We start from the raw sequence: 25,028 nt of genomic DNA, 5'->3' as shown, positions 1-25,028 counted from the left end.
ACTTCTCAGAGCATCTGGATGCAGAGTCTGAGAGTGAAACCCTAACCGCTCTCTTGTACTTTGATGATTGATTAATACAAAAAGAAATACCGAAAGGGGTGCCAGTCTTTGGGGCCAATATCTCTAGGCACGGAACTCCACCGGGCCAGTGCAAATCTATTGTGATCTGTGAATTGTTTTGAAGTGGTTATTTGGTGCTGTCGCGGTTGATTCTTGACTTAGAGTGTCCAAGTCTGTTACAGATCTCTCGCCATAGAGAGGAGGGCCCTTGGAGGAGGGTTTGACAACCATCTGGTGTCGTATTCTTCTCTCTCTCAAACTCAGCACCTTCATTCACAGTGTCATTCACTTTGTTTGTGATCATTTTCACTCTCTCACTAAAGGAACGAAAGGCTCTCCCTTCCGTAAGTAAAAGGATTGAGCACAGTTCGGAGCACTATCTTGAGCAAAGTTCAACATTTACTTCCGCTACACCTTACATCATTCCGGTAAAAAAGACACTTAAAACCGACCATTTGGCTAAGTCGTTTGACTCACAGATTTTCAGATTTCATGGTATGTCTAAATCTATAGTTTCAGATAGATATTCCCGCTTGACGAGTTTGTGTTGGAGAACAATATGGAAGACTATAGGCTCACAACTCAAACTCTCATCCTCATTTCATCCACAAACAAATGGGCAGTCAGAGATAACGAATTTAGTGGTTTTAGACTTGTTAAAGTCCCACATCTCTGATCAAAAGACTAGGTGGAAAAGTTTTTGCCCTTGGTGGAGTTCACTTATAGCAACACAATTCACGCGTCTAGGGGGAAGGCACCATTTACAGCACTGCCACGTGGTAGGTCAGTGCAAATTAGAGAATCTTCAGTTTAGCCCTAATGCTTTTTGTTTAGGGCCCTCAACCATGCTCTTCAAGCTAGATAGGGTTAGATTTTTTAATCTAAAAACCCTAACCCCTTCTATTTAGGCCCCTCAGCCACACTTTTTGGGTTCAGCTCTTATCCTCTCAGCCAGTTTCTTCCAGTTGGGCACGCCACGTCACCAACCTCTGACCATTTTACAAAGATGGAGGATTGGTGACTCTTATTATCCTCTATGTGGATGAGCTTGTGATTATAGGTAGTGTCACGTGACACATCCAACCCTGTGTGTCCGTGGACAAGCTACAGCACGACAAGGGTTCAGTCAATCCAGTCAGTCTAGATTTAGAAGTGATCTGGCACTTTTGTGAGTCTGTTCGCAGACCGTGCATGACCAGTCACTTAGTGTAGATGCATATCCTCTGGTTGCACACAGCATGATCATAAGCATTCCCATCAGAATCCTTCAGGAGAATTTTCCAGTGCATTAAGCCTATTTTCCCTATTTTTGACATTTTTCACTTGTTATTTTAAGTGACTTTTGTTGAAAAGTAGGTAGGGCAAGTTGAGTAAGTTTGTATATAAGCAAACCTAGACTAGCACTATTTGGCAGAAGAGGCAGCAGGAGCACCGCTCAATAGGCACCTTCTCAGCAGGAACCCCTAGCAAGGCCTAGCTTTTTGCTACACAGCAGAGAGGCTAGCGTTTTGCATCAAGACCCCAGATCAGCCAGCGTTTTTGTATTTGCAGATTCCCGGCGACAACAGAACCACAGATCAGCCTAGCCTTTTGCATTTGCAGAACATCCGGCGACAATAGATCAGTTTTCAGCCCTAGCGGTTTTGGTTTGCAGATCAGCCCCGGCGTTTTGCAGATTTACCGCGACGGAACATCAAGGAACATCAGCGTTTTCAGTTTTCAGCAGTTAGACACCGCAGATCAAGTCTCGAACCTCGCAGATCTCACCTTCCCGCAGCAGTTCCTCGCCGCACGGTCAGTTTCCGCAAGGTTAAACGCAGATTTCAGCATCTGCGTTTTCAGCGCGTCGTCGTCGCATCCTCGCCATCGACATCGTCACCGACATGGAGTCAAAATTCAGCAGATAAAGATTTGCAGATTTCAGCCCTTAGAGTTTTCAGATTTCAGCCCGTCTCGTCGTCGTCCTCATCGTCGTCGACATCGTCGGCAAGTCCAAGCATTTTAGAGATTTGAGCAATCATAAGTAGACCGCTCTCGCCATAGAGAGTGGGGCCCTTGGAGGAGGGTTTTACGTGTCTGGTGTCGTATTCTCTTCTCTATCTCTCAGTCTCATACATCTTCACGCAGAGTGTCCATTCACTTTGTTTGTGTCCATTGCACTCTCTCACTAAAGGAACGGAAGGCTCTCCCTTCTGTAAGTAAAGGGAACCCTTGAGCACAGTTCGGAGCACTCATCTTGAGCAAAGTTCAAACGTTCACTTCCGTTGCACCTTACATGGTATCAGAGCTTTGGCAGTGTTCTGTATCACTCAAGGAAAGAAACACAAGAACCACAGAAAAAAAAATTTGCTTGTTGCGGTCGCACGTAATGCAAGACCTCTTGGGCATGTCGATTCCTAATCTTGTTTTTGAAGAGTGACGGGAAACCAAAGAAAGAAGGGCTTGTCCAGCCTCCCCTTGTGCCTCTTTTCACTCATTGAGAGCGGAACGTGCACTTAGCGGCCAGCCAATCGACATGAGGTGGGAAAAAGCAACCTTGGTGTGAGCGGAAGGCCGCCAAGGGATGCGCCCACGGAAAAGAGAAGAACTCGGGTGAAGAGAAGATCCTTCTCTAACACAGATTGCAAGCGAAAGCAGAACCTCAAGAACCGCAAGAACCTCAAGACCCTCAAGACCCTCAAGAACCCCAAGAGCCAAGACCCCCAAGAACCAAGACCCCCAAAAACCCAAGACCCTCGTGAACTTAAGAACCCAAGACCACAAGAACCCACGACTTCAGTGGATGGTCATCACTCAAAGCGGAATGGATACTTCACTTGGAGGTGATGAGCATGAGAGAGGCGAAGAAGAATTTTCCCCACCAGGAGGTTTTTCCGACCCTCCCCCTTCTCTATCTACGCCAAGGATTCCACCAGATCCTATGGAATCTTGGTGTAAGACGATGATGGACGTGATGACAACGTGGCACTAAGCAAGAATGACAGTCATGGAGCGAGAGCGCGAGCAATTACGCTTGGAGGCCAAAGAATTTGATCGCAAGTACGCAGAAAGAAAAATAGACTTGGATCGCAAGAAAGTTGTTCATTCTTTCTCTCATTTGAGCGAGAGCGCGAGCAATTACGCTTGGAGGCCAAAGAATTTGATCGCAAGTACGCAAAAAGAAAAATAGACTTGGATCGCAAGAAAGTTGTTCATTCTTTCTCTCATTTCTAATCTGCAAGCGAAGATTGAAAAGATTCAGGGGAAGCAAACTCTCTCAGTCTCTTTTTCTCCAAAGCATGACACACATAATTTCCATGATTATGATAAGCATGATGATTTGAATGACAATGATAAGCATGAAGAATTGCATGACAATGACAAGCATGATGATTTGGATGGCAATGACAAGCATGATGATTTGCATGATGATCAAGATGTGATTTCTCACAAGCATGATGATTTGTATGATCAAGACGTGATTGTTCACAAGGATGATGTGTTAGTTGATATTGTCTCTAGTGAAGCTAATGAAACCGGCCTGTACTTTCAAAAAGGGTGGTAGACTTTACTTCAAACCTTGATTTAGCTTTCACCCATTATTAGTCGTCTATTCTACCTGTACTTTCAAGACACAACACGGGGGAAAGGGATACAGGTTGCTAGAATGCACCTGTATGAGAAGACCGACACCAGATTGGCCCCTAACTTAGGCGCCGCTTTCGGTATTTCTTTATTGTTCAAAAGAGGGAATAAACGTTGTGGTTCCCTACAAGCTGCCCCGCACACACTTGGCTGAATTTCAATTGCTCCGGCCCGATTTCGGTAGCATAACTGTACTAGGACCCTTCACAGTCAGTATTCCCACGCATTGAATGACCTTCCCGACGCATACGGGCACTTTGCAAAACCTGGCGAGAATCTGCAGCACGCTGAATTCTCTGTTTTCAGCCCCGAAAATGCGCCAGATCACCTGTACAACGTTCCCCTCGCGTCCCCGAACCTCCTGGGGGTATTAGGGACCGTTTAGGGCCAAAACCCTAAACCTGCAAAAATACACAGCAGGCTGTAATTTACTGTTTCGGGCTCCGTTTCGCGCGCCGGTCGCATCCGTAGCAAGTCCTCGAGCTCCCGCACCTATAGGGCTACTTGCCCTTTGAATCGGACGAGATTTCTGGCGTAAACCTCTCCGAATTCACCTGTACCTGCGGGGGATTAGCCGCTAGCTAATCCAGTACCTGTGCAAGAGGCTCTTGCCTCGGCAATCGCGCATGAACCCACACAACTGTACATTGGTCAAATGAAAAGCCCACTAGAGGGACATAACATATTGCCATAGGGGAGAGAGAGGGCAGTGCGTAGCGTGCAGGGCATCACTCCTGGCACCGCACTGTACATAGGAGGGAAAGCAAGCACTCCTTAGCTCTTATCCTGTGACAAAATCTGAAAATGAGCCTCTCCCAGCTTAAAATTCAGCGCCACTTCTTGTTGCATGAGGAAAGTGCACCAGAAGGTGCCACTTGGCACATTTACAAGCATTTTCCTATTTCGGGGTTGCCGCCTAAAAATCTCCCAACCGTTTGCCCAGTTGACTTCACGGCAGAGTAAGAAAATGTTCTCCTTGTCATTCCGAAGGTAATGACGCAAACACATTTTCAGGTCCCAAAATAGCAGTTCCCTAAATTTTAGGAGATGCTGCCATTGTATCTTTCTAGGTCATCTGACCCCCTTTGTACACTGCACCCACACCCATAACTGAAATGTAGCCTCTGTAGCAAAGGATTCCACTTTGGCTAGTCAATGACCCCAGTTTGGCTAACCATAGTCCACTTCCTGCATACGGTGGGACATGACTCTCTTCCATAACTTTGCGTCGCAATGGCTTTGTGACACACAATCTGCCATGCATCATCATGAACCCATCTTTGAGAAGATAGTGTTCATGACGTTGTCCGTTCATTAGCTGCTCGAAGACCCTTGCAAAATCTTCATCATTTGCATACTGTTCCCTCATATCATCAAGTTAATGATGATAAGGAATTGACACAGCTGAAATTTGTGGCTTCCTTGACAAGGCATCAGCCACAACGTTCTTCTTGCCTTCCACATGCACAATCTGAAAATGGAACATGGACAAGATATTTGCCCATCGCATATGCTTCTCAGATAACTTTGTCTGTGTCAAGAAGTATCGCAAGGTCTGATGGTCCGTTTGGACGACGAAATCTGCACCTAGCAAGTAGTGTTTCCAACTTAAGAGCGCATGAATTACGGCCAGTAACTCTTTCTCATAGACCTGCATGGTCATCTCTGGCCCTTCCAAAATTGTGCGCTCATAGGCTACTACCCTGCCATCTTGCATTAGCACTGCACCAATGCTACTACCACAGGCGTCACACTCGACCACAAATGACTTCCTAAGATCTGGCAACACAATGACTGGATCTGAAGTCATCTTTTCCTTTAAGAGATTAAAAGCTGAAATCTCTTTCTATGTCCATCTAAAGGTGACTGCCTTCTTTTGAAGAGCATGTAAAGGTGAAGCAATCTCAGCGTAATTTCGGATAAACCTTCTGTAATAGGAGCATAGTCCCAAGAATGCACCGTCTTTAAATCTGGCCATGACTTGATCGCTTCAACTTTTGCAGGATCCATTCTGACACCATCCTTTGAGACAATATGTCCCAGAAGGTGGATCTCTTCCTGAAAAAATTCACTTTTCTTTGCATTGATGAGCAACCTATGACTGCGTAGCTCTTTGAACACAATGGCCAAGTGATATGCCTATGCTCCTCTTCATTCTTTGAGTAGACTATCATGTCATCAAAGAATGTACCAACAAACTGCTGGTGTGGACGGAAAATTATGTCCATCATCCTATTGAACGTAGCAGGAGCATTTGTGAGACCAAAAGGCATCACTAAAAATTCGTAAAGGCCAAACGTCGTTCTAAAAGCAGTCTTGTGCACATCCTCTGATCTAATGCGGATCTGATGGTACCCACTCTTTAGATCTTCCTGCTAAACATAGCTGCTGCTCCTAATTTGTCCAGAATGTCATCAATTCTAGGTATAGGGAACCTATTCTTGATGGTATTCTTGTTCAATGCACGGTAGTCGATGCACATACGCCATGAGCCATCCTTTTTCTGCACCTTTTCTAACAGCTCCTGTACTTGGCCCATTATCTAACAGAATCAGCCCCTTTTCTAACAGCTCCTGTACTTGGCCCATTATCTCTTTCTGTTGAGCCGCACTAACCCTGTACGGAGGCTTATTTGGTGGGCTACTGCCTGGCACCAAATCTATCGCATGGTCCTCGGGTCTCTCTGGCGGTAATTGAGACGGTAATGAATCGGAAAAACAGTCACTATACTGTTGTAAAAACATTGACCTTTCTTTATCTAGCACAGATAAATTTAATTCATCACAATCTGACACTTCACGTGCAAAAACCAAGTACGCAAAAAGATGCTTTTTCATTACAGAAGTAATAGCAGAAGCTGATACAGTGGGAATAGACTCCCCTTTAAGCTTTACATCCAGAATGTGAGTCTTTCCCCTGCTCTGTACAGTGATCTTTTTGTTGTAGGCATCCATGATTCCTTGTACACGAAATAACCAAGGAATACCTAACAACACATCACATCCGTCCAGTGGCATGATGTAAAATTCTTCAGCATCTAATAGGACTGGATATGTAGGCGCAACTTTCCAATGATGGGTGTCACAGCCTCTGTATGGCCAGGACATGCCAAACCTGCCTCTGCTGTATACCCCATCTCTTCAGGTCTGATTCCCAACTTGGAAGCCAATTCTGGGGAAATGAAGTTGGCTTTGGCACCTGGATCAAAGAAGATAAGCACTGTTTGATCCCTGACCTTTCCCCATGCTCTGCAAAGCTCACTTGCATCTGAATTTGGCTTATCGCCCACCATATCTGGCACTAGACCAGCCATGGGCTTCTTTCCTTTCCTATCCTCCTTGTCTTCAGAATCAACTGGCCTTTTCTTTGTAGGACAGTTGTAAGCAATGTGGCCAAGCTGCTCACAAATAAAGCATTTGTTCTCTGCCCTCAGGACCTTCTTTTGCTCTTCCGACTTGCGAGGAAAACGTCTTTTCCATTTCTTCGCTGGTCCCTTTTCTGATTCAGCCGAAGCTTTGCCTTTCCCTGCGTTGGCTGGCTCCTGAGTCCCTTTTGGAGCCTCATTGGGAACGTGCTTCTTCGCTGAATTTTTCTTGGCTAATCCTTCCTTGACGCCAGTATTGAATTCACAATCTTCTCCCTTGAGCAAACCATTACTAGTGTTTGCTACCTCGATGAGCTGCGTCAAAGTAGTGACTTTGGTCTTCGTACAGTACTTTCTCAATCCTTTGGGTAGGCCACACCAGTATTTTTCAATCTGTTTTGTCAATGGCACAAACCTATAGGAAGTTACTGGAAGTAGAGCTTTCCAAAACTTCCGATTGTAATCATCCAGATTCTTGCAAGTAGCAGCATTAAGCTGGTGCCATTCTGTCATGACATCTACCTCAAAGTCATCAGATAACCATGCTGTTGCAAAAATCTGCTTGAAGTAAATCCATGTGGACGAAGCTTGCCCTTAAAGCAATAAAGTTGTCCACCATTGTCCCGCATTCCCTGTCAAGAAAGTGGCTGCCTTGCGGACCTTTGAAGCCTCTGTAAAGTTTCCCCCTGCATAGGCCTTGTCAAACTGCTAGAGGAATGAGAGAGCCTTCTTCCTGTCATCAAACCCTGTAAAGGTCGTGAAAGTAACACCTTTGCCACCTTCTTTGTAAGGAGTTGGCCTCTCCAACGGCGTTAAGTTGTCATATGGAAGTGACTGAAACATGGGAACACTATTAGGGTTCATTTGTGTTCCCTGACCGCAATTAAGTTGACCTGAAAATGCCATATTTGGCTGCTGATTTGTAATTCCAGCCATACCAAAATTTGCATGTGGCATCCCAATTTGGCCTTGAGTGCTTTGAAACCCTGGTAGCATGCCCGTGACACCATACATGGGGTTAGGCATCATCGTTTGAGCACCGCCGAACACTGTTCCTGGCGTGTAAAACTGATTTCCAGGTGCATGACCAGCCATGCTCTGGAACACCGATCCACCTCCAAAATAGCCAGGGTGTACTGAAGGTGGTGGGAAGACTTGTTGCATAGCTTGTAGGTTGCTTCCCTGCCCATTAGAACCAGCTATAGGCTGCTGAAAAGTGGCTGGCTGAACTGGTACAGCTTGAAAGACTGGCATCTCAGCCACCTGTTCTTGCACCTTAGGCACAGGTTGTGGAGACTGCATGTTCTCCGTCAAGTGTACAAGTGTTTCCATCGACTCTGCAGTATGAATCACCTGTGCTCGAGCTTTAACAGGCTTTTGAATATGATCCAGTGACCCAACTTGCTGAGACGGAAGAGGAGGTTGCAGAAAGGCTAAAAACCTCGGGTTCTGCATTACTTGTGTGAACATAGCCACAGCAGTAGCCAACTGGGTCCAAAATATATCATCATCCGTCTGTGGTGGTCTTGAAGACTCACCCACTTCATGTGTCTATTGACCCTGTGAAGAGGAAACCTCTTCAGTCACATCATCTGGTCTGTTAGCCATAATTGCAATTCCCTGTGTCTAGTCTATGATCCCCTGTGTCTTCAAGCCCAACCTGACCAAGGCTCAGTTCTATGGGAAAAAGTGATTTAATCCCGTCGATGGAACCATGAAAGCGGCCTGTACTTTCAAAAAGGGCGGTAGACTTTACTTCAAACCTTGATTTAGCTTTCACCCATTATTAGTCGTCTATTCTACCTGTACTTTCAAGACACAACACGGGGGAAAGGGATACAAGCTACTAGAATGCACCTGTATGAGAAGACCGACACCAGATTGGCCCCTAACTTAGGCGCCCCTTTCGGTATTTCTTTATTGTTCAAAAGAGGGAATAAACGATGTGGTTCCCTACAAGCTGCCCCGCACAAACTTGGCTGAATTTCAACTGTTCCGGCCCGATTTCGGCAGCATAACTGTACTAGGACCCTTCACAGTCAGTATTCCCACGCATTGAATGACCTTCCCGACGCATACGGGCACTTTGCAAAACCTGGCGAGAATCTGCAGCACGCTGAATTCTCTGTTTTCAGCCCCGAAAATGCGCCAGATCACCTGTACAACGTTCCCCTCGCGTCCCCGAACCTCCTGGGGGTATTAGGGACCGTTTAGGGCCAAAACCCTAAACCTGCAAAAATACACAGCAGGCTGTAATTTACTGTTTCGGGCTCCGTTTCACGTGCCGGTCGCATTTGTAGCAAGTCCTCGAGCTCCCACACCTGTAGGGCTACTTGCCCTTTGAATCGGACGAGATTTCTGGCAAGAAACCTCTCCGAATTCACCTGTACCTGCGGGGATTAGCCGCTAGCTAATCCAGTACCTGTGCAAGAGGCTCTTGCCTCGGCAATCACGCATGAACCCACACAACTGTACATTGGTCAAATGAAAAGCCCACTAGAGGGGCATAACATACTGCCATAGAGGAGAGAGAGGGCAGTGCGTAGCGTGCAGGGCATCACTCCTGGCACCGCACTGTACATAGGAGGGAAAGCAAGCACTCCTTAGCTCTTATCCTGTGACAAAATCTGAAAATGAGCCTCTCCCAGCTTAAAATTCAGCGCCACTTCTTGTTGCATGAGGAAAGTGCACCAGAAGGTGCCACTTGGCACATTTACAAGCATTTTCCTGTTTCGGGGTTGCCGCCTAAAAATCTCCCAACCGGTTGCCCAGTTGACTTCACAGCAGAGTAAGAAAATGTTCTCCTTGTCATTCCGGAGGTAATGACGCAAACACATTTTCAGGTCCCAAAATAGCAGTTCCCTAAATTTTAGGAGATGCTGCCATTGTATCTTTCTAGGTCATCTGACCCCCTTTGTACACTGCAGCCACACCCATAACTGAAATGTAGCTTCTGTAGCAAAGGATTCCACTTTGGCTAGTCAATGACCCCACTTTGGCTAACCATAGTCTTTGTCCAACCTTAGTGCTCTCTTGCCCTCAGGCCTTGACTCCCTCTGGATAGTTCCACACTAGCTATGCAATGCACGGCAGTTAGATTTCCCGAGGGGTGTTTCCAAAAAGTGAAAGTAAATAGATAATAAGAAAGACTAATGGATGGACAACTAATGAAAGTTAGATTTTGCAAGGGTCTTCGAGCAACTAATGGATGGACAACGTCATGAACACTATCTTCTTAAAGATGGGTTCATGATGATGCATGGCAGATTGTGTGTCACAAAGCCATTGCGACGCAAAGTTATGGAAGAGAGTCATGTCCCACCGTATGCAGGGCATCGTGGTATGGATGCTACAGTTAAAGCGGTTGAGACATTCTTCTATTGGCCTACATTGAGAAGAGATGTGGATGCCTTTGTGCGAGAATGCCTAATATGCCAAAAGGTCAAGTTTGACAGGCAAAAGGCACCAGGGTTATTGCAACCACTACCTATTCCAGATAAACCATGGGAAAGTATTGCTATGGATTTTATCTTTGATCTTCCGAGAACGCAGACAGGAAACGATGGTATTTGGACCATTATTTGCAGATTCAGCAAACAGGCTCATTTTATTCCTGTCAGGAAGAAGATAAAGCCAGATCAGATGGCACGCTTGTTTATGAGCAATATTTTCAAGTATCATGGCATGCCACAGTCGATTATTAGCGACCGTGATCCACGCATGACTAGTTTGTTCTGGAGAGGCTTGTTTGAGAATATGGGTACCACGCTCAAATTCTCTTCGTCATTTCATCCTCAAACAGATGGGCAGTCAGAAGAGGCAAATTCTACTGTCCTAGATCTGCTGAAGTGCTATGTGTCAGAGCATAAAGGAAAGTGGGAGCAGTATTTGCCATTGGTGGAGTATGCATACAATAATACAGTGCATTCATCAACTGGCAAGGCACCTTTTGAGATAGTTGAAGGTGGCAAGAAAGTTCCTCCCATACTGCATACAAAGGATAAGATATTTGAAGCAGATAAGTATGTTCAAGACATGGATGAAATGTACAAGAAGGTCAAAGTGGCCTTAGAAAGAACTCAGGCAAAGCAAAAGAAAGCAGCTGATCGTCACCGTCGTGAAGTGGTATATTCACTTGGTGATTGGGTGCTTCTACGGTTTGAAAAGGCAAGGTTAAAGAAGATGAAGCGCAAGGAAAGACTGTTTCCAAAGCTCAGCATGCGTTACTATGGGCCTTTTCAAGTGTGCGACATAATCAGTGATGTTGCATATAGGCTGAAATTGCCTGACAGTTGGAAGATTCACAATGCGTTTCATGTGAGTCTTCTCAGACCCTATGTGGGTGATGTGCCAGAAGATATGCCAGCTGAAGATCAGCCGGAAGTCGAGGAACTTGACGAGATCTTGGTCCCTGAACAGATTTTGGCACACAAAGAAAGGAAAGTGAAAGGCAAGGTTGCTAGGCGTTACTTGGTAAAGTTCAGAAACTATCCACCAATGGATGCTAAGTGGATGGAAGAAGGTGAACTTGCACACTCACCAACTGTGTTATCACTTTACCTGGAAGCCTTCGATTTGCAACCTACCTTGACCCCTTGAGTTTCAAAGCTAAATGGATTGTCAGTGTGACAATGGCTTCTGAAACAAATGATGTACATGGTATTTAAAGTGAGCTCAAATTAAATACCTGTTACATGAATGTTAGAGCTGTACAGATTGTCAGTTTGGCAATTGCTCTTATGGAATGTCCAAAAGTTTGATTAGTGCTATAGAAGTGAGTATTTCTTGTCAGTTTGTCAAGGATACAGTGATTGCTTCTATTGAAGAGTACATGTGTAACTGCATTCTTAAACTGTCGGTTTGGGTATGCTCGAAAGTGTTACGGGATCCAACGTGTACTATAAGACAGTGGCAAAATGTGCAGCTACCATTTTGTCATTGGAAAGTTAGTGACTCAAAGCAATGGCAGAGTGTGAAGCTACCACTATGTCATTGGGACAGGGTTCACACGCAGGCAATACATGAGTCGACGAGGTGTTGAATACACCAGGGTTGACAATGAGCATGTATGTGTCGTACATGTGTCGACAGGTGTTGAATACATCAATGTTGACTAGGAGCTTGTACGACATAGATGCAAACGAGGACGTTTGAGATTTCAAGAGGGGGGTATGTCACCAGTGTGTGACTACTATCTATCCTTTTTGTTGATTTCTTTCTTATTATCTATTTACTTTCACTTTTTGGAAACACCCCTCGGGAAATCTAACTGCCCTGCATTGCATAGCTAGTGTGGAACTGTCCAGAGGGAGTCCAGGCCTGAGGGCAAGAGAGCACTAAGGTTGGACAAGGACTATGGTTAGCCAAGTGGGGTCATTGACTAGCCAAAGTGGAATCCTTTGCTACAGAGGCTACATTTCAGTTCTGGATGTGGCCGCAGTGTACAAAGAGGGTCGGATGACCTAGAAAGATACAATGGCAGCATCTCCTAAAATTTAGGGAACTGCTATTTTGGGACCTGAAAATGTCTTGGCGTCATTACGTGCAGTTTGACATGGGGATCATTTTGTTACTCTGTGGCCAAGTCAACAGAGGCTGCAGGTGAGATATTTTTAGACCCGAGGGTCTAGAGCGGGAAAATGCACAAATGAGTGACACTTGGCACTCTGAGGCCAGTTTACTACTTATAGAGAAGGCAAAAACGTGATTTATAGTTGGGAGGCTCATTTTGCAAGTCTCTGTCACAGATTAAGAGCTATGGAGTGCTTGCTTTCCCTCTTATGCACAGTGCGGTGCCAGGAGTGATGCCCTGCACGCTACGCACTGCCCTCTCTCTCCCCTTTGGCAGTATGTTATGCCCCTCTAGTGGGCTCTTCATTTGACCAATGTACAGTTGTGTGGGTTCATGCGCGATTGCCGAGGCAAGAGCCTCTTGCACAGGTACTGGATTAGCTAGCGGCTAATCCCCCCACAGGTACAGGTGAATTCGGAGAGGTTTCACGCCAGAAATCTCGTCCGATTCAAAGGGCAAGTAGCCCTACAGGTGCGGGAGCTCGAGGACTTGCTAGGGATGCGACCGGCACGCGGAACGGAGCCCGAAACAGTGAATTACAGCCTGCTGTGTATTTTTGCAGGTTTAGGGTTTTGGCCCTAAACGGACCCTAATACCCCCAGGAGGTTCGGGGACGCAAGGGGACCGCTGTACAGGCGATCTGGCGCATTTTCAGGGCTGAAAACAGAGAATTCAGCGTGCTGCAGATTCTCGCCAGGTTTTGCAAAGTGCCCGTATGCTTCGGGAAAGTCGGTCAATGCGTGGGAATACTGACCGTGAAGGGTTCTAGTACAGTTATGCTGCCGAAATCGGGCTGGAACAGTGGAAATTCAGCCGAGTTTGTGCGGGGCAGCTTGTAGGAACCACAGCGTTTATTCCCTCTTTTGAATAATAAAGAAATACCGAAAGGGGCGCCTAAGTTAGGGGCCAATCTGGTGTCCGTCTACTCATACAGGTGCAATCTAGCAGCCTGTATCCCTCTCCCCTTTGTTGTGTCTTGAAAGTACAGGTAAAATAGACGACTAATAATGGGTGAAAGCTAAATCAAGGTTTAAAGTAAAGTCTACCGCCCTTTTTGGATTGAACAGGCCGGTTACATGGTTCCATCGACGGGATTAAATCACTTTTTCCCATAGAAGTGAGCCTTGGTCAGTTTTGGGCTTGAAGACACAAGGGATCATAGACCAGACACAGGGAATTGCAATTATGGCTGACAGACCAGATGATGTGACTGAAGAGGTTTCCTCTTCACAGGGTCAACAGACACATGAAGTGGGTGAGTCGTCAAGACCACCACAGACAGATGACGATATATTCAGGACCCAGTTGGCTACTGCTGTGGCTATGTTCACACAAGTAATGCAGAACCCAAGGTTTTTAGCCTTTCTGCAACCTCCGGTTCCGTCTCAGCAAGTTGGGTCACTGGATCATATTCAAAAGCCTGTTAAGGCTCGAACACAGGTGATTCATACCGCACAGTCAATGGAAACACCTGTACACTTGACGGAGAACATGCAGTCTCCACAACGTATGCCTAAGGTGCAAGAACAGGTGGCTGAGATGCCAGTTTTTCAAGCTGTACCAATTCAGCCCGCCACCTTTCAGCAGCCTATAGCTGGTTCTAATGGGCAGGGAAGCAACTTACAGGCTATGCAACAGGTCTTCCCACCACCTTCAGTACACCCTGGCTATTTTGGAGGTGGATCGGTATTTCAGAGCATGGCTGGTCATGCACCTGGAAATCAGTTTTATACGCCAGGAACAGTGTTTGCGGGTGCTCAAACGATGATGCCTAACCCCATGTACAGTGTCATGGGTATGCAACCAGGGTTTCAAAGCACTCAGGGACAATTTGGGATGCCACAAGCAAATTTTGGTATGGCTGGAATTACAAATCAGCAGCCAAATATGGCGTTTCCAAGTCAAGTTAATAGCGGCCAAGGAACACAGATGAACCCTAATAGTGTTCCCATGTTTCAGTCACTTCCATATGACAATTTAACGCCGCTGGAGAGGCCAACTCCGTACAAAGAAGGTGGCAAAGGAGTGTCATTCACGACCTTTACAGGGTTTGATGACAGGAAGAAGGCTCTTTCATTCCTCCAGCAGTTTGATAAGGCCTATGCAGGGGGAAACTTTACAGAGGCTTCAAAGGTCCGCAAGGCAGCCACTTTCTTGACAGGGAATGCGGGACAATGGTGGACAACTTTATTGCTTCAAGGGCAAGCTCCGTCCACATGGATTTACTTCAAGCAGATTTTTGCAGCAGCATGGTTATCTGATGACTTTGAAGCAGATGTCATGACAGAATGGCACCAGCTTAATGCTGCCACTTGCAGAAATCTGGATGATTACAATCGGAAGTTTTGGAAAGCTCTACTTCCAGTAACTTCCTATAGGTTTGTGCCATTGACAGAACAGATTGAAAAATACTGTTGTGGCCTACCCAAAGGATTGAGAAAATACTGCACGAAGACAAAAGTCACTACTTTGACACAGCTCATCGAGGTAGCAAACACTGGCAATGGTTTGCTCAAGGGAGAAGATTGTGAATTTAACACTGGCGTCAAGGCAGGATCAGGCAAGAAAAATTCAGCCAAGAAGCACGTTCCCAATGAGGCTCCTAAAGGGACTCAGGAGTCGGCCAACGCAAGGAAAGACAAAGCTACGGCTGAATCAGAAAAAGGACCAGCAAAGAAATGGAAAAGACGTTTTCCTCGCAAGTCAGAAGAGCAAAAGAAGGTCCTGAGGACAGAGAACAAATGCTTTATATGTGAGCAGCCTGGCCACATTGCTTACAACTGTCCTACAAAGAAAAGGCCAGCTGATTCTGAAGACAAGGAGGACAGGAAAGGAAAGAAGCCCATGGCTGGTCTAGTGCCAGATATGGTGGGCGACAAGCCAAATTCAGATGCAAGTGAGCTTTGCAGAGCATGGGGAAAGGTTAGGGATCAAACAGTGCTTATCTTCTTTGATCCAGGTGCCAAAGCCAACTTCATTTCCCCAGAATTGGCTTCAAAGTTGGGAATCAGACCTGAAGAGATGGGGTATACAGCAGAGGCAGGTTTGGCATGTCCTGGCCATACAGAGGCTGTCACACCCATCATTAGAAAGTTGCGTCTACATATCCAGTCCTATGTAGATGCTGAAGAATTTTACATCATGCCACTGGACGGATGTGATGTGTTGTTAGGTATTCCTTGGTTATTTCGTGTACAGGGAATCATGGATGCCTACAACAAAAAGATCACTGTACAGAGCAGGGGAAAGACTCATATTCTGGATGTAAAGCTTAAAGGGGAGTCTATTCCTACTATATCAGCTTCTGCTATTACTTCTGTAATGAAAAAGCATCTTTCTGCGTACTTGGTTTTTGCACGTGAAGTGTCAGATTGTGATGAATCAAATTTATCTGTGCTAGATAAAGAAAGGTCAATGTTTTTACAACAGTATAGTGACTGTTTTTCCGATTCATTACCGTCTCAATTACCGCCAGAGAGACCCGAGGACCATGCGATAGATTTGGTGCCAGGCTGTAGCCCACCAAATAAGCCTCCGTACAGGGTTAGTGCGGCTCAGCAGAAAGAGATAATGGGCCAAGTACAGGAGCTGTTAGAAAAGGGGCTGATTCAGCCCAGTTCATCTCCATTCTGTTCTCCAGTGTTGTTGGTGCAGAAAAAGGATGGCTCATGGCGTATGTGCATCGACTACCGTGCACTGAACAAGAATACCATCAAGAATAGGTTCCCTATACCTAGAATTGATGATATTATGGACAAATTAGAAGGAGCAGCTATGTTTAGCAGGATAGATCTAAAGAGTGGGTATCATCAGATCCGCATTAGATCAGAGGATGTGCACAAGACTGCTTTTAGAACGACGTTTGGCCTTTACGAATTTTTAGTGATGCCCTTTGGTCTCACAAACGCTCCTGCTACGTTCAATAGGATGATGGACAGAATTTTCCGTCCACACCAGCAGTTTGTTGGTACATTCTTTGATGACATGATAGTCTACTCAAAGAATGAAGAGGAGCATAGGCATCACTTGGCCATTGTATTCAAAGAACTACGCAGTCATAGGTTGCTCATCAATGCAAAGAAAAGTGAGTTTTTTCTGGAAGAGATTCACTTTCTGGGACACATTGTCTCAAAGGATGGTGTCAGAATGGATCCTGCAAAAGTCGAAGCGATCAAGTCATGGCCAAATTTGAAGACGGTGCATGATGTCCGAAGCTTTTTGGGACTATGCTCCTATTACAGAAGGTTTATCCGAAATTTCGCTGAGATTGCTTCACCTTTACATGCTCTTCAAAAGAAGGCAGTCACCTTTAGATGGACACAAAAAGAGATTTCAGCTTTTAATCTCTTAAAGGAAAAGATGACTTCGGATCCAGTCATTGTGTTGCCAGATCTTAGGAAGTCATTTGTGGTCCAGTGTGATGCCTGCGGTAGTAGCATTGGTGCTGTGCTAATGCAAGATGGCAGGGTAGTAGCCTATGAGAGCAGAATTTTGCAAGGGCCAGAGATGACCATGCAGGTCTATGAGAAAGAGTTACTGGCTGTGATTCATGCGCTCTTAAGTTGGAAACACTACCTGCTAGGTGCAGATTTCGTTGTCCAAACGGACCATCAGACCTTGCGATACTTCTTGACACAAACAAAGTTATCTGAGAAGCATATGCGATGGGCAAATATCTTGTCCATGTTCCATTTTCAGATTGTGCATGTGGAAGGCAAGAAGAACGTTGTGGCTGATGCCTTGTCAAGGAAGCCACAAATTTCAGCTGTGTCGATTCCTTATCATCATGAACTTGATGATATGAGAGAACAGTATGCAAATGATGAAGATTTTGCAAGGGTCTTCGAGCAACTAATGGATGGACAACGTCATGAACACTATCTTCTTAAAGATGGGTTCATGATGATGCATGGCAGATTGTGTGTCACAAAGCCATTGCGACGCAAAGTTATGGAAGAGAGTCATGTCCCACCGTATGCAGGGCATCGTGGTATGGATGCTACAGTTAAAGCGGTTGAGACATTCTTCTATTGGCCTACATTGAGAAGAGATGTGGATGCCTTTGTGCGAGAATGCCTAATATGCCAAAAGGTCAAGTTTGACAGGCAAAAGGCACCAGGGTTATTGCAACCACTACCTATTCCAGATAAACCATGGGAAAGTATTGCTATGGATTTTATCTTTGATCTTCCGAGAACGCAGACAGGAAACGATGGTATTTGGACCATTATTTGCAGATTCAGCAAACAGGCTCATTTTATTCCTGTCAGGAAGAAGATAAAGCCAGATCAGATGGCACGCTTGTTTATGAGCAATATTTTCAAGTATCATGGCATGCCACAGTCGATTATTAGCGACCGTGATCCACGCATGACTAGTTTGTTCTGGAGAGGCTTGTTTGAGAATATGGGTACCACGCTCAAATTCTCTTCGTCATTTCATCCTCAAACAGATGGGCAGTCAGAAGAGGCAAATTCTACTGTCCTAGATCTGCTGAAGTGCTATGTGTCAGAGCATAAAGGAAAGTGGGAGCAGTATTTGCCATTGGTGGAGTATGCATACAATAATACAGTGCATTCATCAACTGGCAAGGCACCTTTTGAGATAGTTGAAGGTGGCAAGAAAGTTCCTCCCATACTGCATACAAAGGATAAGATATTTGAAGCAGATAAGTATGTTCAAGACATGGATGAAATGTACAAGAAGGTCAAAGTGGCCTTAGAAAGAACTCAGGCAAAGCAAAAGAAAGCAGCTGATCGTCACCGTCGTGAAGTGGTATATTCACTTGGTGATTGGGTGCTTCTACGGTTTGAAAAGGCAAGGTTAAAGAAGATGAAGCGCAAGGAAAGACTGTTTCCAAAGCTCAGCATGCGTTACTATGGGCCTTTTCAAGTGTGCGACATAATCAGTGATGTTGCATATAGGCTGAAATTGCCTGACAGTTGGAAGATTCACAATGCGTTTCATGTGAGTCTTCTCAGACCCTATGTGGGTGATGTGCCAGAAGATATGCCAGCTGAAGATCAGCCGGAAGTCGAGGAACTTGACGAGATCTTGGTCCCTGAACAGATTTTGGCACACAAAGAAAGGAAAGTGAAAGGCAAGGTTGCTAGGCGTTACTTGGTAAAGTTCAGAAACTATCCACCAATGGATGCTAAGTGGATGGAAGAAGGTGAACTTGCACACTCACCAACTGTGTTATCACTTTACCTGGAAGCCTTCGATTTGCAACCTACCTTGACCCCTTGAGTTTCAAAGCTAAATGGATTGTCAGTGTGACAATGGCTTCTGAAACAAATGATGTACATGGTATTTAAAGTGAGCTCAAATTAAATACCTGTTACATGAATGTTAGAGCTGTACAGATTGTCAGTTTGGCAATTGCTCTTATGGAATGTCCAAAAGTTTGATTAGTGCTATAGAAGTGAGTATTTCTTGTCAGTTTGTCAAGGATACAGTGATTGCTTCTATTGAAGAGTACATGTGTAACTGCATTCTTAAACTGTCGGTTTGGGTATGCTCGAAAGTGTTACGGGATCCAACGTGTACTATAAGACAGTGGCAAAATGTGCAGCTACCATTTTGTCATTGGAAAGTTAGTGACTCAAAGCAATGGCAGAGTGTGAAGCTACCACTATGTCATTGGGACAGGGTTCACACGCAGGCAATACATGAGTCGACGAGGTGTTGAATACACCAGGGTTGACAATGAGCATGTATGTGTCGTACATGTGTCGACAGGTGTTGAATACATCAATGTTGACTAGGAGCTTGTACGACATAGATGCAAACGAGGACGTTTGAGATTTCAAGAGGGGGGTATGTCACCAGTGTGTGACTACTATCTATCCTTTTTGTTGATTTCTTTCTTATTATCTATTTACTTTCACTTTTTGGAAACACCCCTCGGGAAATCTAACTGCCCTGCATTGCATAGCTAGTGTGGAACTGTCCAGAGGGAGTCCAGGCCTGAGGGCAAGAGAGCACTAAGGTTGGACAAGGACTATGGTTAGCCAAGTGGGGTCATTGACTAGCCAAAGTGGAATCCTTTGCTACAGAGGCTACATTTCAGTTCTGGATGTGGCCGCAGTGTACAAAGAGGGTCGGATGACCTAGAAAGATACAATGGCAGCATCTCCTAAAATTTAGGGAACTGCTATTTTGGGACCTGAAAATGTCTTGGCGTCATTACGTGCAGTTTGACATGGGGATCATTTTGTTACTCTGTGGCCAAGTCAACAGAGGCTGCAGGTGAGATATTTTTAGACCCGAGGGTCTAAAGCGGGAAAATGCACAAATGAGTGACACTTGGCACTCTGAGGCCAGTTTACTACTTATAGAGAAGGCAAAAACGTGATTTATAGTTGGGAGGCTCATTTTGCAAGTCTCTGTCACAGGTTAAGAGCTATGGAGTGCTTGCTTTCCCTCTTATGCACAGTGCGGTGCCAGGAGTGATGCCCTGCACGCTACGCACTGCCCTCTCTCTCCCCTTTGGCAGTATGTTATGCCCCTCTAGTGGGCTCTTCATTTGACCAATGTACAGTTGTGTGGGTTCATGCGCGATTGCCGAGGCAAGAGCCTCTTGCACAGGTACTGGATTAGCTAGCGGCTAATCCCCCCACAGGTACAGGTGAATTCGGAGAGGTTTCACGCCAGAAATCTCGTCCGATTCAAAGGGCAAGTAGCCCTACAGGTGCGGGAGCTCGAGGACTTGCTAGGGATGCGACCGGCACGCGAAACGGAGCCCGAAACAGTGAATTACAGCCTGCTGTGTATTTTTGCAGGTTTAGGGTTTTGGCCCTAAACGGACCCTAATACCCCCAGGAGGTTCGGGGACGCAAGGGGACCGCTGTACAGGCGATCTGGCGCATTTTCAGGGCTGAAAACAGAGAATTCAGCGTGCTGCAGATTCTCGCCAGGTTTTGCAAAGTGCCCGTATGCTTCGGGAAAGTCGGTCAATGCGTGGGAATACTGACCGTGAAGGGTTCTAGTACAGTTATGCTGCCGAAATCGGGCTGGAACAGTGGAAATTCAGCCGAGTTTGTGCGGGGCAGCTTGTAGGAACCACAGCGTTTATTCCCTCTTTTGAATAATAAAGAAATACCGAAAGGGGCGCCTAAGTTAGGGGCCAATCTGGTGTCCGTCTACTCATACAGGTGCAATCTAGCAGCCTGTATCCCTCTCCCCTTTGTTGTGTCTTGAAAGTACAGGTAAAATAGACGACTAATAATGGGTGAAAGCTAAATCAAGGTTTAAAGTAAAGTCTACCGCCCTTTTTGGATTGAACAGGCCGGTTACAGAAGGAGCCACAAAAGACTTTGTGTCGCTTTCGGCGCGGCCCAAAGAAGCAAGCGTTGCAGACCTTTATGAAGTTCAAGTACCGCGCGACCCACACATCAGAGTGGGCCGGCGAAGAGTCCCTTCCAGGATTCCGGATGCTATTGGCGATCTCCCTCGACACCATACAGTTCGGTACCATTACCTCACTTTGATAAGGAGGGGATGTCACGTGACACATCCAACCCTATGTGTCCGTGGACAAGCTACAGCACGACAAGGGTTCAGTCAGTCCAGTCAGTCTAGATTTAGAAGTGATCTGGCACTTTTGTGAGTCTGTTCGCAGTCCGTGCATGACCAGTCACTTAGTGTAGATGCATATCCTCTGGTTGCACACAGCATGATCATAAGCATTCATATCATAATCCATCAGAATCCTTTAGGGGATTTTCCAGTGCATTAAGCCTATTTTCCCTATTTTTGACATTTTTCACTTATTATTTTAAGTGACTTTTGTTAGAAAGTAGGTAGGGCAAATTGAGGAAGTTTGTATATAAGCAAACCTAGACTAGCACTATTTGGCAGAAGAGGCAGCAGGAGCACCGCTCAACAGGCACCTTCTCAGTAGGAACCCCCAGCAAGGCCTAGCGTTTTTGCTACACAACAGAGAGGCTAGCGTTTTGCATCAAGACCCCAGATCAGCCAGCGTTTTTGCATTTGCATATTCCCGACGACAACAGAACCACAGATCAGCCTAGCATTTTGCATTTACAGGACATCCGGCGACAATTGATCAGTTTTCAGCCCTAGCGTTTTGGTTTTGCAGATCAACCCCGATATACCGCGACGGAACATCAAGGAACATCAGCGTTTTCAGTTTTCAGCAGTTAGACACCGCATATCAAGTCCTGAACCTCGCAGATCTCACCTTCCCGCAGCAGTTCCTCGCCGCACGGTCAATTTCCGCAAGGTTTACAGTTTCAGCCGGAAAACGCAGATGCTGACATCTGCGTTTTCAGCGCGTCGTCGTCGCATCGTCGCCATCGACATCGTCACCGACATAGAGTCAAAATTCAACAGATGAAGATTTGCAGATTTCAGCCCTTGGAGTTTTCAGATTTCAGCCCGTCTCGTCGTCGACATCGTCGGCAAGTCCAAGCATTGTAGAGATTTGTGCAATCATAAGTAGACCGCTCTCGCCATAGAGAGTGGGGAGGGTTTTACAACGTCTCTAGTGTCGTATTTTCTTCTCTATCTCTCAGTCTCATACATCTTCACGCACAGTGTCCATTCACTTTGTTTGTGTCCATTGCACTCTCTCACTAAAGGAACGGAAGGCTCTCCCTTCTGTAAGTAAAAGGAACCCTTGAGCACAGTTTGGAGCACTCATCTTGAGCAAAGTTCAAACATTCACTTCCGCTGCACCTTACAAGTAGCCATGTTGAGCACACCCGCAGTACTATGGAGGTCTTGGCTAAGGAGTTTGAGATGGCAAATCTCGGCTTGCTTCACTACTTTCTTGGATTGGAGATATGCCACACACAGTGCATGTGGAAGTGAAACTCCTTCGTTTCATGTGGACTCTCCTCTTCTCTCTCTCTCTATTCAAATTCAGTTATTGCCGTTTCTGTTTGTGTTGCTATTGATTTCTCGCTTGGGTTTCCAAGCTTGTTACAGGATGTTGGTGTAGCTGCCCTCTAGAGGGTATGGAAGTGTTTGCTTTCCTAGGTCTGCACAACTAGAAAAGTGCTTTGCCTCTACGTATGATGCCCATTGAATGGTCTATCGTGAGGGGAAGACTCGAAGGAGAAGACCTACTACTCATTGCCCTCAACTGCAGGGACTACTGAGAATCGATCTCTATGCTATTCACAAGTGCCACAAAAATCGCTTAGTTCTGCCAGCCAAAAACGCTAGGGAGGGGCCTGCAAAAATGCGAATAAGGCCCCCCTTCACTTCTTTGGCCTTTTGTGAGATTGTCAAGAGCATAAAGTTTTTCAATTCTCAGATATTAGTACTTTGAGAACAATGCGTCTAGGGTAAAGGAGCCAATATAAGGCCACTTAAAACATAGGGGCCAATAGAGGGACATCCAATTTAAATGATCTGGATTAAATGATATGATTGACAGTTTCCAATGAAATTGATACAAAAAGATAGATCATATCAAGCTCTTGCCATTCCCAATGCCATCCCAATCATAATTCCCATATATTTAGGTAATATTTTTCATTTAATTTTAAGGTGGCCTTGTTTTGGACCCCAATTCGTTATTGGCCACTTTACCCTATGTCCAATACGCTCAAATAGACTACAACTATAGATCAAGATGTCATCTCGAAATACAACAACAAAGTTTTCAAGAAACGGTCTCAACAGAGCATTCATGATCTATTGAAATATAGCAAGAACATTAGTCAAACCAAAAGGTAAGACTAAAAGCTCATAGTGACCATAGCGTGTATGAAATCACATTTTAGGAACGTCTTCTCGTTTGATTCATATTTGATAATAACCTGAACTGAGGCCTATCTCCATGATGCCAATCTACCAGATCGTCCATTCATGGAGGCGGGTATTTGTTCTTGACGATGAGTTTATTCAACCCCTTGTGATCCAATTGCTCGAGGATGCATGTAAAGCATGCTATCTGAAGGACTGCCAAAGAAAATTCTCAACTAGCTGCCACAGCTTAGTGCAGAAACCATGAAGCTCTTTGGAATTTTTCTTGATGAGTTTCAACCATGTCAAAATGACCTTGGGCGTGTGGTTCAAGAAGGCAATTATGGGGTGCCATGATTCTTTTTAGCTTCATAGTATACATCATGTAGTACAGAAACGACACCCTCTATTGCTAACACTTCTATAGTAGACCTTCTACTAGTGATGAAGTTTAGCATCCATACTACTTTGTCAAACATTATAAAACACATTTTCATTTTCACTTTGAGAATATTCACGCAATATGTCATTGTCCCATTATGCTATGACAAATACGGAATTCTTGAAACTGTTTGCTAATAAGATTCAAACCGATGTACTAAACAAGCTTTCACGGTCTTGCACAGACTTTGTGAGTCTATTCTCATACAAGCTGTAGGGTCCAAGGTGAAAATTCGATGACAGGGTTCTCAATTAGGCACTTTGGTGACATCACAAGATGCAAGCTACAGGGCAATGGTTAATCACTTGGCATCTATCATTGGGCCAATGGTTGCGCACACTACACCGTGTGTCCAACATGCATGCAAGCCTCAAGCACTCGGGCCCTTTAATAACAATCAAACAATGCATGCATCATGCTGCATGACATTCTGAACTAGAGTAATAAATGGCCTCTATTAGCTCACAAACTCGTTCTTAAAAAAGTGGGTGCAACGTGCACAAGTTCTATCAAATAAAAATGTAGCTTCTATTAGCAAAGAAGAATCCATTTTCCCTCTACCTTATTTAAGAGAAGGCAAAGAGAGAAGCTTACTGTGGACGGTTTTCTTGCAGCAGAGAATTGAATGTGAAGAATGCGATTATTCAGTACGGCGCAGGGAAATCCGTCAAGGGCCTCTCGCGCCGCCTGCGCGTGCGCAACTTCATGGAAAGAAACGATAACTCGGCAACCAGAGGCATCGGCGAGCTGGAGATGAGTAACAGGTCCAAATGTGGAGAAAGCACGGGCGATGATGGGCAGTCCTAGATCCAACGCGGGCCCGCAGTTGGCAACGAAGAGGTGTGGCGATGGCGAGCTGCGGCTGCCCGGCTTCGCGAACTCCATCACATTACAAATATGCACATTGTTTGTGCACCAATGAAAAAATTCCTAGTAATAGGTTCCCCCGGGCAGTGTTCACATAAACCTGTAAATCTACAATAGTAATATTTTTCAAGAAAACTTATAATTTTCAATAGTTCAATTTTTCTCTATTAGTTTAGAAAAATGTGCTTTGGGAACACTGCTTTTCCAATCTTTGGAAAAGGAAAATGTGTGTGCATAACCATTGAGATTCCAAACAAAAACTCATGAATAAACCTCGGAACCTTACAATGGAACGAGCTCGCGCGACCCGCCTACGATGGATCTCACTCGCTCTTACCAACTGCCGACCAATCATGTGTAGTTTCTCAAGCTCACTCATG

The 25,028-nt window shown here is 45.3% G+C and overlaps 1 protein-coding gene across 2 annotated transcripts in view; it reads right to left on the bottom strand.

Annotated features, from left to right (window-relative positions):
• TRM9 (RNA-binding (RRM/RBD/RNP motifs) family protein) overlaps positions 1 to 24,688 on the bottom strand; it is a 69,221-nt gene extending 44,533 nt beyond the window's left edge. For both annotated transcript variants that reach the window (XR_015184568.1, XM_086485166.1), the window contains exon 1: positions 24,376 to 24,688. Coding sequence is in view for 1 of the 2 variants with exons in the window: in XM_086485166.1 (XP_086341292.1) it covers positions 24,376 to 24,666 (291 nt within the window). In the remaining variant the exon portion in view is untranslated. The remainder of the gene's footprint in view (positions 1 to 24,375) is intronic.
• Positions 24,689 to 25,028: the final 340 nt, after the last annotated feature.

Source organism: Adiantum capillus-veneris, chromosome 16 (assembly GCF_014529385.1).
Source record: "Adiantum capillus-veneris isolate H3 chromosome 16, ASM1452938v2, whole genome shotgun sequence".
NCBI lineage: Eukaryota > Viridiplantae > Streptophyta > Polypodiopsida > Polypodiales > Pteridaceae > Adiantum > Adiantum capillus-veneris.
Note: the sequence above shows the minus strand (reverse complement) of the source record. Positions and strands in the feature narration are given on the sequence as shown.